The sequence below is a fragment of the Gadus chalcogrammus genome, chromosome 23 (genome assembly GCF_026213295.1).
Source record: "Gadus chalcogrammus isolate NIFS_2021 chromosome 23, NIFS_Gcha_1.0, whole genome shotgun sequence".
Taxonomy (NCBI): Eukaryota; Metazoa; Chordata; class Actinopteri; order Gadiformes; family Gadidae; genus Gadus; species Gadus chalcogrammus.
The window spans coordinates 15,747,793-15,762,792 of NC_079434.1; the positions used below are offsets into that span (position 1 = coordinate 15,747,793).

Genomic DNA, 15,000 nt, shown 5'->3' on the forward strand with positions numbered 1-15,000 from the left:
CTGTAGGATCTTTGCTTCCCATTGATCTACCTGCACTGCAGTCTTCAACTGCGGGCCGATTAAGTACTTTGTAACTTGCATGGTAATTAGGCGCAAATCAATATTGCTTCCTGATTCTGCTTCATGGTGATTCTGCTGCAGGAAGTTCCTCATTATTCAATCATTTACATCCTGATGGGAAGGGGAGAGTCAGAGGTACAATGGCCTGCTCCTTTGGGTTTGACCTGTTAGCTAACCAAACGATTGGATTATTATATGAATGTGTCCAGAGACAGTCCGACCTCACACAGAAGACGTCAGACAGGTGCTACAGATGGGAGCCGTACCAGATCAAGGGTCTTTGGTTTCTGGCGTCCCGTTGAATAGGCATGCTGCACCCGGACCAGGCCCCGCGCGTCCAGGCCACAGATATAGATGTCATCATTTCCCTTTACAGAGAATAAAACAACAAAGAAGGTGCAATGGTGCAGCAGCCGAGTTTGAAAAAGAAGTGACTCCGATGACAGAATGGTTGCATTACTCATTGCTCAATACTCATCAATCATTACCATATTCTGGTCCTGAGAGAAGCCAAAGGAGACGTATCCTGGGCCACGACCCTTCAGCTCAAAGTGGGCCTCAGCCTCCGCCTCAGCCTTAAGACCGCTGACTGAGGCCGACATGAAGTGGCACCCGGTGTCCATAGCCGGGTCGCAGTTCCGGGGCTCGCTGAAGCAGACTTTGGTACGGCCGCATCCAGTTCTAGAGATGCTCAGCTACAGGGTACAGTTCATCGTGTTGGTGACAGCTAGGGATGCACCGAAATGAAAATTCTTGGCCGAAACCGAAACCGAATATACTGAAACAGTTGGCCGAAGGCCGAAACCGAATACCGAATGTGTCTTTTTATGTTTTTCATTAATTTTGCTTTAATTTTTCACCATTGCATAAATCAAACAATTATATGTCCTTTCTAAACTTTTTTGTCTTGCTTTTCTATAAAAAAAATCAATTACAAAATTGATACACAATATTTATTGAATACTGAACGTTTTCTAACATTCCAGCAGACATTATAGCAAGAATTTAAGAACAATATACCTTTAAATAAATGAGTAAAGCTTTTTTTTTCTTTTTTTATTCATAAATAAATAAAAATGTTCGGCGTATTATGTTCGGCCTTTTTACTCCTTCGGCCGAAACCGAACATTATGTTTTGGGCCATTTTCGGCCGAACATGTTCGGGGGCCGAATATTCGGTGCATCCCTAGTGACAGCGCTAGTGATGCTGAGCCACAGGGGACAGCTCATCGTGTTGGTGACAGCGCTAGTGATGCTGAGCCACAGGGGACAGCTCATCGTGTTGGTGACAGCACTAGTGATGCTGAGCCACAGGGAACAGCTCATCGTGTTGGTGACAGCGCTAGTGATGCTATGCTACAGGGAACAGCTCATCGTGTTGGTGACTGCGCTAGTGATGCTAAGCTACAGGGAACAGCTCATCGTGTTGGTGACTGCGCTAGTGATGCTAAGCTTCAGGGGACAGCTCATCATGTTGGTGACAGCGCTGGTGACACTAAGCTATGTAAAATATTTATACCCCGAAATGGTCAAACATTTCACATTGATTCTGTAAGGCAAGTAAGTGGCTTAGCAATACTAAAGCATCCGCTAACACATAGTTCTCAATGCAACACCACTCAACGGTTGAGAAGGGGGGGGAGAAAGCATTGTTCTGGGTTGTTCATGTTCAAAATCAGTCTCTCTTCCATTATATTCTGCTTTATCCTTTTGAGGCTCGCATTCTTACCTGCAGCACCTTTAACGTCAAATAAAAGGGTATTTAAATAGAAAGGACCCAGAGAGGAGCCTACGACCTGAGCAGAGGAAAACAGGGAGGTCAGACGATGAGCTCACCGTGGAAGGAGTAGAGGATCCAGAGGAGACGGAGGCCGTGGTGACCTCGGCGGTGGGCGTGATGTTGGGGGACGCCCCGCTGTAGATCAGTATGGGACTCCTCACGCTCACCCAAAACCTGGAATAGCTCTCCACAAAGGTGGCACTACAGGCAGAGGAAAACGTTCAACGTAAGTGATTGGATTTTGTCATATCAGGGATCCAAGATGTCAGTTTGCACACTAGTACCCCTCATGGCCTGAGACTGAATGAACTAGAAGAGGATAAGATTCTCTTGGTATTCCACAAAGCGGGAGAAGTTTGAGAACAAGTGGGTCTTGAAGACGTCTACAAAACGAGACATTTTGTCCAATATATTTCTGAAAAAGTTTGACATACAATGTAGGCAGTCAGCAGCGGAATCAATAAGCAAAGCCGATGACCGCCTGTGTTTGCTGCCGCCTAGTTCTACTTTAATGAGCGATCCTTATCACCCAGGGGATGTTGTGTAATGAACCCTATGGACACTGTTGTAAAAGCACAGAATGCAACAGAACGTACAACAGAACTATAAATGTAAACAGCACCGGAACTCAATGTCTTTGGGGTTCTCGGACGCGGCCGCGGTCCATGTGGCCGAGATGAGGTTCTTATCTGATGACGAGGTGTGAGACACTGCCGAGTTCTGGAAGGATGGACAGGTGGACAAGACTTTTTAGATATGGTTTGTGTTATGTTATATCCCAGTTATAAAACCTAAGATACGCTGTTATTCAATTCAGAGTGGCTGGGATCTTTAAGCCTGGAATGTCCAAATTACAACCGTTACATTTTAGGACAATTTGAACACATTTTGAGATTGATTTGGGGGATGATCAAAATCACTGAACCATTGTACATATTTGTAGTACGATGGGATGATATGATGATGCTGTTGTGTTTCCTTACGAATTATACTACACTAATATTAATTATATCATTAACTATTACACTATTATTAATGATACCATACTACAAACTATATTCCATTTGAACACATATCCTTGTAACCTAGTAACTGCATTTGCAACGCATAGAATGGTATTTGACAACACTTTTCAACTTGATAGAATTAAAGGGTTGATAGACCAAATGGACTCACAGGTGACTTTAAGCCACAGGAGAGGGTCTGAGCGGCTCCACCTGCCACCGTGAAGGACCCCAGGGGGGTCTCCCCACCCACCTCTCGGGCCTGTAACAGGAAACCCTTGAACGGGGTCGCACCTGTGCTCTGCAGCTGGACTGAAACGACACCGATATGAAAGGCACGTCTTTACGTGAAAGTCCAATGTAACTTTCCCCGTTTGCTCTTACCTGTGATCGTGTCGCCATCTTGATAAGTTGTGTGGCTACTGGTAACGTAAAAGGGAGACGGACCGGTTTGTGGAGACCCCGTGTGACTTGGTACCATATTGCTGCACGCAGGAGCGACCATCCCTGAGCTGTAGCCCCGGACCCCGGGCAGTAGACATAAAAGGAGGCCGAGGCGCACCAGAGGAACCAGCGGCACCAGAGGACCCAGACGCGCCATGCTTCAAAACCAAAAACAAGACCACCGTCTATCCGTTATCGCGTAAAGACGCACAGCTCCTTCAGTCGGTTCCGGCGGACAACTGGCTCTCTGCGATGACCGGGCCACAGGTAGGTGACGCCTTGGTTAGTGGTGGGAGTGTCCAGAGAGCGCAGAGTACAACGGGGTTATTCAACGGCAGCTCCTGGCCACCGATGTACTGTAAGCGAGTTGGCGAGCTGTTTCTTAGCCCATGGTGTGTCTGCAGGGCTCTCAAGTCTCACGCATTCGGCGTGAGACACACGCAATTCAACCCAAGCACAGGCTCTCACGCCACACTTCGTATTTCTCACGCAGAGAAATTACCAGGATAGCGCCCAACCAATTTGGGCCGCTATTTAACAGTGGAACAGGTAGGAATGAAATAGGTTTCCCGTACGTAGGGTAAGCCCTCTTTTTGAGACACTGTGTGGCGTAATTTCAAATGTGTGGCGTAATTTCAAAATCTTGAAAATTTCGCCACATATTAAAGGCTCATACGTATGTTCACATTGCATTTGCGAAGTGTTCCAATAATGCTTACTATACATTAGTCACCATGTCTGTGTACACATTTGTATGCAGTCACATGTTAATACCCCCCCCCCCCCCCCCCCGCCGACAAAATCTCACGCTGAACTCAGTTCAAAACTTGAGAGCCCTGTGTCTGTGTTCAACAGTCGCAAGTACCCTCGGGGATCAGGTCAACAGACCAGGCTGTGTGTCAGACCACCAGGCTGTGTGTTAGGACTCCGGACACTAGGCTGCAGGGGTCAGAAGAGAGGCTCTACTTTCAGTTAAAGAACGCACTTTGTGGTGCGGATGTATTTATCAGAGAATAAAAGATCAGGCTGCTACCTCCAGCCTAATCAGAACTGAAAGAGTTCTGCATCTTCAATACACAATAATGGAAGTTAAGATATAATGAATATTGACGCATGTGATGTGTGGCTTTAGCAGGAGCCGATGGGGATCAGAGGATTCTTGGGTCCACGGAAAGCTCCCCGTTATCAACTTATTTTTTATTTTTTATACATTGACATTTCTGGAACCCGCAAATGTTGCAGCTTGCTCATGAATATTCATTTCGAGAGAGTAATAAATCGGGTTTTACTGCCACGACCTCTCCACGCCGTCTGGACTTTATACCAAGCAGGCAAACCCATAAACCTATAACCTGTATTATATGATATATTATTTATATATGAACTATAACCTATAAGGCGGTAATTAGTTTACATAACCATTCCCTGGCTTGTTTAGGTCTTGTTTGCAAAACATATTAAGCATCGTCGTAAACCGTTGCTCAGCGCCAATTCATTCGTTTTTTATTTACAACGATAACAGGCACCATGGGAGTATATCCCCTTTTATTACTTAGGATTGGCTTTAGCAGAAGGGACAGATGGAGAATATTCCATAATCAACTCTGATTCTCACCATTTCCTTTTTGCATCCATGGAAGGACTATAATAAAAAGTGTCATATAATAAAAATAGATATAGTCTGTACATTATTAATAGCTGTTCTCTGTGTGTTCCTTAATAAGTCTGACTGACTAGTATGACTTCCTATTCCAATGTGTGACTTTAAAGCCACTCATGATCCTTGAACCTGGTAGACCGCAATTTGTTGTCTTTAGTCCTTTGACTGCAGTCACTCTTTACGACCTCCTCCTGCCCCTGGGCCCTGCCAACCAGGGGCCCCAGTCAGGATAAGGGAGGGGCCCCAGTCAGAATAAGGGAGGGGCCCCGGCCTCACAATCCTAACAGCAGAAACATGTGTTGCCTTTGTACTTTGATTATATTTATCTTAAAATGAAAATAATATTAATCATCAAAATAGTAATTGGGTATGAATGACGTGTGTGCAAAATACATTTACATCAACACAGAATAAACAACCATGACCATTATTAATATTATCATGACCGGCTCCAGACCCTGAAGCCAGCCCCACTTTAAAATGTGGTACAGATTCAGCAGGATTATCAGACTACTGCTTCCTTCACGTTAAACAACAACAATATCCTTAAAATGTGCTAAATAAGAGGGTTAGTCTTAAAATAATATGACATCACCATCTTTACATGTAGCAAGACAGGTCGGAGAGAAGTCCAGTGCAGACGAAACATACAGACCACATGTTTATTGAAGTATCAACACTATGAGGACTGGGATTCATTGTGTATTCTATATATATATATATTATAAATATTACATTATAATAATTATAAGACACTGAGTCAACAACACACAGCGACATGCAATTCCAAAGCTCTTCCTTGCATTGGTCTTGATTCTCCAGGTGATGTCTTTGAAAGGATGCTGGTTGTTCTCCATCGTGGACCGTAGGGGGTGACCCACTGGATACGTCTCGTTGGGGAGTCCCATGCTCAACAGGTTCAATGGAACCAGACCTTCCTCCACCAGGAGCATCCCTACGGATCATGAGGTAACCAAGGGAGTGAGCCCTGGTCCTGGGGGGAGGCGGGGAGTCGTCTCCTGGGGCGCGGAGGACTCACAGGTCGTAGAGGACCTCCAGGATTGTGGCGAGGGACCAGGCCTGGGACTCACAGCTGAAGGGGCAGTGCTGCCCGTTCTCATTGGTCAGCTCTGGGAGCCCCTTCCACGAAGACCTTCAGAGAGAGAGAGAGGGATTGGTCACGACACGAGAGACTAGAGACCGACGAAGCCTCACGTCTAAGGAGTCCGCACCAAGAGGTCAACCCCTGGGCTGCTTCTGTCTGGAACATTTTACACCTCCCCAAGCATTATGCAATCAGCACCTTCTCAGATACTATAAAGGGTGACGACAAAAACACCCTAAAGCAAGCAGCCGCCATGTCTTCAAGCCAGGTTATAATCTGCGTTGTTCCTAATCAAACACGTCTTCTTTCTAACTTCACGTCCTCTCATTGTATCTGCAGACCAAACTCAACGGGAGGGCGATGCCCTGGCTAGAGCGAGTCTGTTACACAGACGTAAGGTAACCTGTAGTTCTGTCTGTTAAAAAGCGGAGCAGTGAGAGAGGGTGAATATTATGAGGAATGGATTAATATTACCTCTCCAGGTGGACACTATGGCGCGACAGGACGTTCTTCACCATGTGAACGGTGTTCTCATACGTCTCTTGGCCCATCTTCTTGGCGAAATAGAGTTTGGCGCGTAAGAAGTAACCCACAGGCCACACCCATTCCTGGAAAAGAAATACGAACAACGGAGTACAACGACCCGATCATCAATCCAGCCCCCACCACAAACATCTCCGTCTGTTGAAGAAGGCGACCAGAGCGGCTTCACTCACCGGACCCTGGTGGTAGTTGAAGCCCCTAGCGAGGTTAAAGTTGTCGTTATCCAGCTCATTGTCGTAGACGCCGCAGTACACCATATCACTGCAACCAAAGGGAACATTCAGGAGGACTTATATATACATAAAGGGGACGTATTATACCACCAGGTGTGAGTGGTGTGAGTGTTATTAGCCGTTACAAGCCGTTTTGAAAATATAACTTTTCTGACAAAAAAAAGCGGGAATGTCCACCTATTATGTATGACTGATACATCCCCAGTCTACCAGCCTACCCAGTTGACTGTAGCAAACGTTGCTCATCTTTCCGTCATACATCTAGGTGGACACGCCCACTTGTGATCAGAAGAGGCAGATTGTAACGGCTAAATCACACTCAGACCTGGTGGTATAATATAAGTGTGACCTCACAGGCATGCGTGACATCCCAGGCAGGTCAGGGGACGTCGACACCTTCTGTACGAGGGGTCAGCGGAAAGCAGGAGGACCACCTACTCTGGGTCCAGGGTCTTCATGCCCAGCGGCCCCAGCAACTTCTCCTCCGCCACGCCCAGAGCCTCCCACGCCTTCTCCACGGTGAACAGCTCTGGAGCCTACACACACACACACACACACACACACACACACACACACACACACACACACACACACACACACACACACACACACACACACACACACACACACACTCGCACGAATGCCCGCACACACACACACACACACACACACACACACACACACACACACACACACACACACACATACATGATTTTAGGTGGGAGTAAATGCTATGACAGTGGACAGACTTGCAACCGTACACATACCGCACATCTGAAGACACGAAGACACTGAGAACCCTTCGTTATTATCTATACTATAGGAAACGGTAATAGTAGCAAATGGTAGCAAATAGTTACACACACAGACACACAGACACACAGACACACACACACACACACACACACACACACACACACACACACACATACACACACACACACACACACACACACACACACCACCTACCACCACCATGGCGATGGTGAAGTTGGGCCTCAGCTGGTAGTCACACCAGGGGCTGGAGGCCCCACAGCTGTCCTTGTAGATGCCCCTCTTGTGGACCAGGTGGGGGTGGGCGTCGCCGGGGCTGAGGGGGTCCGGGGACACGTAGAAGAGCCGCTCAAAGTTCTCCTGGATCTTGCGGTCCCACTCGGCGTACGGCACCGACAGGTCGCGGCCTGGGGACAGACGGCGGGACGCTGGATTCACGGCGCTAGATGCGTTTCTCCTCGCTCAGGGGTTTCCCCTCGCTCGGGAATTTTTCCCAATTCAAATTCATATTTGAATTTTATATATTTGGTCACAGCGCTACACAGTATGCATTGTCACAGCCGTGCTGTTCTTCACACCCCTTTCCCACTGCAACGGGCGCAGCAGGTGTCCTACCTTCCCTACGGATGGTGACGGTGGCGTGGGGGAACAGCCCTTCTCCATGGAGCGTCACCAGCCAGCGCAGTGTGGACTTACACAGGCCCACCATCTCTACCGCCGAGCCGTCCCTGTGCCACAAATTAGGGTTTGGTTCAGTGACTCTCTAGACAACATGAGGGTTTGGTTCAGTGTCTCTCTAGACAACAGGAGGGTTTGGGTTCAGTGTCTCTCTAGACAACATGAGGGTTTGGTTCAGTGTCTCTCTAGACAACAGGAGGGTTTGGGTTCAGTGTCTCTCTAGACAACATTAGGGTTTGATTCAGAGGCTCTCTAGACAACATGAGGGTCTGGTTCAGAGGCTCTCTAGACAACATGAGGGTTTGATTCAGAGGCTCTCTAGACAACATGAGGGTTTGGGTTCAGTGTCTCTCTAGACAACAGGAGGGTTTGGGTTCAGTGTCTCTCTAGACAACATGAGGGTTTGATGCAGTGTCTCTCTAGACAACATGAGGGTTTGGTTCAGTGTCTCTAGACAACATGAGGGCTTGGGTTCAGTGTCTCTCTAGACAACATTAGGGTTTGGGTTCAGTGTCTCTCTAGACAACATGAGGGCTTGGTTCAGTGGCTCTCTAGACAACATGAGGGTTTGGATTCAGAGGCTCTCTAGACAACATTCCCACCTGGGCGTGGCCGGAACCCCCTTGTTGCGGGCCTTCTCGCTCTCGCCCATCTTGTCCATCCAGGTGCCGCAGTTGTAGCGGTTTCCTCCGGAGACGAAGCCGGTGTCCTGGTCCACACCGGCCTCCACGTGGAACCCTGCGGAGGGCGGCACACTGCGGTGAACCACCAGAACCAATCAGAAGGCTCCGCTCGACGGAGCTGCTTCAGTATCGCTGGAGCAGGCCAGGGGTGGGGCTAACAGAGGGCCTTTGTTCTTCATGTAAACGATACAGAGACTTTCATCTAGCTGCACGGCCTGCCCTATCCCATGCGCCTAATGACACCGCACTGTCTCTGCAGGGCTCTGAGCCGCGAGCAGTACCCTACCGGGAAGAGCTAAAGAGAAGACGCTAAAGTGAATACTCTACACAGTGAATACTCTACACAGTGAATACTTTACAGTGAATAATCTACAGTGAATACTCGACAGTGAATACTCTACACATTATTTACTCTACAGTGGACCCTCTACAGTGAACACTCTGCAGTGAACACTCTACACAGTGAACCCTCTACAGTGAACCCTCTACAGTGAACCCTCTACAGTGAACACTCTGCAGTGAACACTCTACAGTGAACCCTCTACAGTGCAGCGGAGCTGCGGGGGCCGTACCCTGGCTGCTCATGTTGCGGTCGGTCTGCGGCCCGGCGTCGTGCTCCAGGAACTGGATGCCCTGCATGTGTCGCTGCAGCGCCTCATGGACCACGTCGTGCAGGGGCTGGTCCTGCAAGAAGACCACCCCGGGTCAGAGACCCCCCCGGATCAGACCGTTAGTGTGTGTGTGTGTGTGTGCATGTGTGTGTGTGTGTGTGTTTTTCTGTGTGTCATGTGTGTTTGTGTGTATGTGTGTATCAGGAGTGTGTGAATGTGTGTGTGCGTGCATGCATGCGTGAGTACATGCATGTGTGCGTGTGTGTGTGTGTGTGTCTCGGGGTCCGTACCCAGGCCCCGGCGGGCTGGGGCTGGGACGTGTTGGTGGGGTACATCCTGGACACCGGGCAGCGCAGGATGTCGGTGCCGCGGGGCACCAGGGTACAGTAGTCCTGGACGCACTGCAGCCACCACCACACCGCGTCCCGGGAGTTGTAGCGCGCGGCCGCACCCTGGCCCAGCAGGTTGGGGATCAGCCCGTAGCGCAGGGTCCCCGCGAAGGCCAGGATCATGTTCCTGGGGGGAGACACTGCACCTCATGGGACCATCCATGTCATGTCTGACCATGCAACACAGCTCATTGGATTCAGCACTCGCCGTCACTACATCTGGTTTACACAGTTTTACAGGAGTCTTTACACTGTTTTACAGGAGTCTTTACAATGTTTTAAAGGAGACTTTACAATGTTTTGCACGATTCTTTACATTGTTTTACAGGAGTCTTTACAATGTTTTACAGGAGTCTTTTCAATGTTTTACGGGAGTCTTTGCAAGGTTTTACAGGAGTCAGTCCCTGACTCACAAGCTGGGCAGACGCGAGAGAAATGAATAGCAGCAGAATATCCTGATCAGTATAAATACGCTCATAGCATCGATGCCTCCTGATTGGCTCCGCCAGGCACCTCCCAAGGGGGTCTCCGTCCTATCAGAGGCTGCCGTCGCCATGGGGACCCTCACCTTGCCTCCAGGTGTCGGCCGGTTAGCAGCAGGAGGCCCCTGAGGGAGATGAAGGTGTCCCGGCCCCAGCAGCGGAAAACCCCGGAGGAGAAGTGGGGGAGGCCTGCGAGGGGCAACAACACCGTGATGAGGTCATTCCCATAGACCCCCACATAACGCTCACCCTCTGAGGAGGTCATCCCCACAGACCCAAACAGACCCCCCACATAATGCTCACTCGCCGACAACATGGTGACACAGTTTAGGTGTTAAATGGAGATAAGAGTCTCCTACAGGCGTTAAGGTATATGAAGGACTTAGTAAGAAAACCCCCAGTACAGCTCCTTGTAAGTGAAGGGATTGCGAATAGAATCCTATTCCTATTATTGTTTAAAAGTGAGTCCCGTTAAGTTTCCGTTGGGTTGGACTGGGTCTGTGGGTAAGGTTACTATGACGACACATCAAAGAAGGTAACGGTCTACAGGACATGAACTTCTGGCTGATGGTCGGCGCTGGGGTCCACCAGACAGCGGACCGGGCATACGGGCGGTACAACAGAACCCACCTGCTGCCAGGGATACGCAGCGCTGCGGCACGTCGGCGACGCCCGGCGACAGGGGGGGGAGGGCCTCGAAGAGCCCCGCCCCGCACATCTGGACCGAGCCTAGCGCCAGCTGCTTCACCAGGCTGGAGCCGCTCTGCACGAAGCTGCAGACACAAAGCAGACCCCCTCAGACCCACTGAGACGCACTCAGACCCACAAAGACCCCCTCAGACCTATGAGACCCACTGAGCCGCACTCAGACCCACAAAGACCCACTCAGACCTATGAGACCCACTTAGACCCACTGAGACCCACTGAGACCAACAAAGACCCCCTCAGACCTATGAGACCCACTGAGACCCATGGGACCCACTGAGATCCACTGAGACCCACTCAGACCCACCCAGACACGCTCAGACCCACTGTGAACTCCCTGAGACCAACTCAGACCCACCAAGACCCACTGAGACCCACTCAGACCCACCAAGACCCACTCAGATCCATGAGACCCACTCAGACCCACTCACCCGATCCACACCCATCACAGACCTAAGAAGGACCTAATGAAGGGACTACGGTGGGGTCCATTAAAGGGCTCGCTCCCGGGTCCTAATGGGTCCTGTCTTGATGAGGGAGATCGACCGGCTCTGTCTGCCAATGCTTCTTTTAATGAACTAGTTTGTTAAGCTGCAGCCTGTCCTGAACCAAGAGCAGCCAGTTCTCAGAGTAGAGGCCGCTCCACTGACCGGGACATCTGGCGGAAGACGTGGTCCAGGGCGGTGGTGTAGGCCCCCAGCACGATGGCGTCGAAGTAGCAGGGCACCAGGTAGCGCGGGGCGTGCCTCAGATAGTCGAACATGGCCTGGAACCAGCGGCCCAACTGAGGAACCAGGGCAAAGGGCGTCAGAGAACCTCCACACGCATGTCCTCTGGAGCAGAGGGGGTTAGAGAACATCCACACACATCTCCTCTGGAGCAGAGGGCATGAGAGAACCTCCACACGCATCTCCTCTGGAGGCTCCAGGGGTTAGAGAACCTCCACATCTCCTCTGGAGGACATCTCCAGGGATAACGTAATTGAGGGCCTTTAAACAGTGAGGAAGCTTCTGATGGAGGAAACTCCAGGGGTACTGACAGTTGGTAAGTGAAAGGCCAACTTTAAGTCTTTGTCAAACATCCCGGTGCCAGAGTAGGTCCCACTGGGCCCTTAGAGGACCAGTCGCCCTGGGAGTGTCCCTCCTCTTCCTCACAATGAGAGGTGAAACCCGAGCACTTTCTGTCTCCACGTAATGATAGAGGCGTTAGCAGCATGGCTGGGGGGCAACCACAAAAAACAATGCTGAAGACTCATTCTACTGGTTGGCTATGTGTAAAGCTCTCTAGGTGAGAGTGCACCTGTTTTGTTGTATTGTAACTAAACCTTTGCATGTTCCCCCTATGCGGGTGAAGTGTAAATCTCCGAGACATAATGGATGCAGGGGATGGCGTGCTACATACTGCTCTCCAGCCTATATCCCTGTCATGCACTGTTAGCAGAAGACCTCCTGAAGAGTGCCCTCCTGGGCCAGCAGTCTGTTGGCCACGTAGTCCATGAGCCAGTCGCCCTGCCTCAGGTGGTCGCACAGGGGGTGGCCCAGGTCGTTCTTCGGCCGGACGTCCGCCATCACCGACACGATCCCTGAAGTACAAACAGGACCCTCAAACCCTCACTTCATCACTTCATCACCACATGATCCCTGGAGAACAAAGAGATCCCTCAAACATTCACTTCATCACTTTATCACGGCAAGATCTCTGGAGAAAACAGGTCCCTCAAACTTTCACTTCATCCCTTCATCACTTCATCACCACACGATCCCTGGAGAACAAACAGATCCCTCAAACATTCACTTCATCACTTTATCACGACAAGATCCCTTGAGAACACAGGTCCCTCAAACATTCACTTCATCACTTCATCACGACACGATCCCTGGAGAAAACAGGTCCCTAAACATTCACTTCATCACTTCATCACCACAGGATCACTTGAGAACACAGTTTCCTCAAACATTCACTTCATCCCTTCATCAATTCATCACAACACGATTCCTAGAGAACACAGGTCCCTCAGCCGGAGGACCGGGTCGGGTGTAGGGGAGATTTGCGTACCTTGCAAGCCACCATACTTGAGAGGCACCCAGGACGGCACGTTGTAGCAACCGCCCCCTTCAGCCCTCTCCTCGGCGTCACAGCGGTACAGGAGCACGTTCATGTCAGCCAGCGTCAGCGTGGACATGATCCTGACACACAGGGACACACTCATTACCTTTCATAGGGGTTATCATAGTGGCTCTACACACACACACACACACACACACACACACACACACACACACACACACACACACACACACACACACACACACACACACACACACACACACACACACACACACACAGTGTCTCCAGGGTGTGTTGGCGTACTTGCTGAGCGGCGTGTTGAGCACCGCCGGGGGGCTCTCGTCCACCAGGGCCCCTGTCCTGTATAGGGGGCTGAACTGGGCCAGGTGGCCCCTGAGGGCCCCCACCATGTCCTGGGAGCCCGGGTCCAGACTCACCCTACATGGAGGAACATCAGATTCTGACTTCTACTCTCAAAATGTATAAACGTTTCCCAAAGTCAATTCATGCATTTCTTGGGCTTTCCCTTTGCAAAATATACACATATACACAAAATGTAAAATATTAGTAATTGGATCATTTAAGTAAGCAGTCTAGATTTCATAGCCATTACATTGGTTGTAGGAAGAAAGCTGAACCTCTCGTGTACTGAATCATTGAATATGAATGCCACTAATATCCGCAGAGAACGGAGCAGGTTAAGGAGGGATATTGAAAAACCTGTTCCTCAAAACCACGTGCCACGATGACACAGCAGCTACCGAACACACACGCCCATGTACACACGCGTGATGCAAAGACATACTGCTGCTAAGCTACCACGCTAGGCACCTCAACCAATCAGGAAGCAACATTCCACACCTCTGTTTGGCGACGCACAAAGAAGAGTTAATTGATCCACCTGAAGACGATGACGCTGCCGGGACTGAGCTTCTCAAACACGATCTCCTGAGCGAACTCTGAGCCGCCCTGATCCGAGGCGTCTGCCAGCCGCACCACTGCGCTGTCTTTGAGCTGGGAAACAGCGACACACACGTCTTAATACACTACAGCGACACACACGTCTTAATACACTACAGCGATACACACGTCTTAATACACTACAGCGATACACACGTCTTAATACACTACAGCGATACACTACAGCGACACACACGTCTTAATACACTACAGCGATACACACGTCTTAATACACTACAGCGATACACACGTCTTAATACACTAGTGATACACACGTCTTAATACACTACAGTGATACACACGTCTTAATACACTACAGTGATACACACGTCTTAATACACTACAGTGATACACACGTCTTAATACACTACAGTGATACACACGTCTTAATACACTACAGTGATACACACGTCTTAATACACTACAGTGATACACACGTCTTAATACACTACAGCGATACACACGTCTTAATACACTACAGTGATACACACATACATCAGATGCATTGTTACAATACAGTAATACAACCATACATATAAATCCACTAAAGTGATACACACACATATTAATACAATACAGCGCTACACAACCTGTATGTGTGTACCTGTGTGCACCTGTATGTGTGTACCTGTGTGTACCTGTATGTGTGTACCTGTGTGCATCTGTATGTGTGTACCTGTGTGTACCTGTATGTGTGGACCTAAGTGTACCTGTATGTGTGTACCTGTATGTACCTGTATGTGTATACCTGTGTGTACCTGTATGTGAGTACCTGTATGTGACTACCTGAGTGTACCTGTATGTGTGTACCTGTGTGTACCT

At 49.4% G+C, this 15,000-nt stretch overlaps 2 protein-coding genes across 2 annotated transcripts in view; both read right to left on the reverse strand.

Moving 5' to 3' along the window:
• The window catches only part of LOC130377322 (putative ferric-chelate reductase 1), a 6,926-nt gene extending 3,073 nt beyond the window's left edge, over positions 1–3,853 (reverse strand). Inside the window, exons 1-6 of the mRNA XM_056584386.1 lie at positions 3,229–3,853; positions 3,017–3,156; positions 2,463–2,560; positions 1,897–2,041; positions 549–755; positions 327–428 (exon numbers count right to left, since the gene is read on the reverse strand). Coding sequence (XP_056440361.1) covers positions 327–428; positions 549–755; positions 1,897–2,041; positions 2,463–2,560; positions 3,017–3,156; positions 3,229–3,445 — 909 coding nt within the window. The 5' untranslated portion in view covers positions 3,446–3,853. The remainder of the gene's footprint in view (positions 1–326; positions 429–548; positions 756–1,896; positions 2,042–2,462; positions 2,561–3,016; positions 3,157–3,228) is intronic.
• Positions 3,854–4,798: 945 nt separating this feature from the next.
• Positions 4,799–15,000, reverse strand: part of LOC130377529 (glycogen debranching enzyme-like) — a 24,420-nt gene continuing 14,218 nt past the window's right edge. Inside the window, exons 18-33 of the mRNA XM_056584685.1 lie at positions 14,120–14,232; positions 13,522–13,656; positions 13,207–13,337; positions 12,597–12,733; positions 11,802–11,935; positions 11,077–11,219; positions 10,533–10,635; positions 9,866–10,091; positions 9,537–9,648; positions 8,884–9,019; positions 8,219–8,331; positions 7,799–8,010; positions 7,268–7,365; positions 6,770–6,857; positions 6,528–6,661; positions 4,799–6,101 (exon numbers count right to left, since the gene is read on the reverse strand). Of these exons, the coding sequence (XP_056440660.1) occupies positions 5,984–6,101; positions 6,528–6,661; positions 6,770–6,857; positions 7,268–7,365; positions 7,799–8,010; positions 8,219–8,331; positions 8,884–9,019; positions 9,537–9,648; positions 9,866–10,091; positions 10,533–10,635; positions 11,077–11,219; positions 11,802–11,935; positions 12,597–12,733; positions 13,207–13,337; positions 13,522–13,656; positions 14,120–14,232 (2,133 nt within the window). The 3' untranslated portion in view covers positions 4,799–5,983. The remainder of the gene's footprint in view (positions 6,102–6,527; positions 6,662–6,769; positions 6,858–7,267; positions 7,366–7,798; positions 8,011–8,218; positions 8,332–8,883; positions 9,020–9,536; positions 9,649–9,865; positions 10,092–10,532; positions 10,636–11,076; positions 11,220–11,801; positions 11,936–12,596; positions 12,734–13,206; positions 13,338–13,521; positions 13,657–14,119; positions 14,233–15,000) is intronic.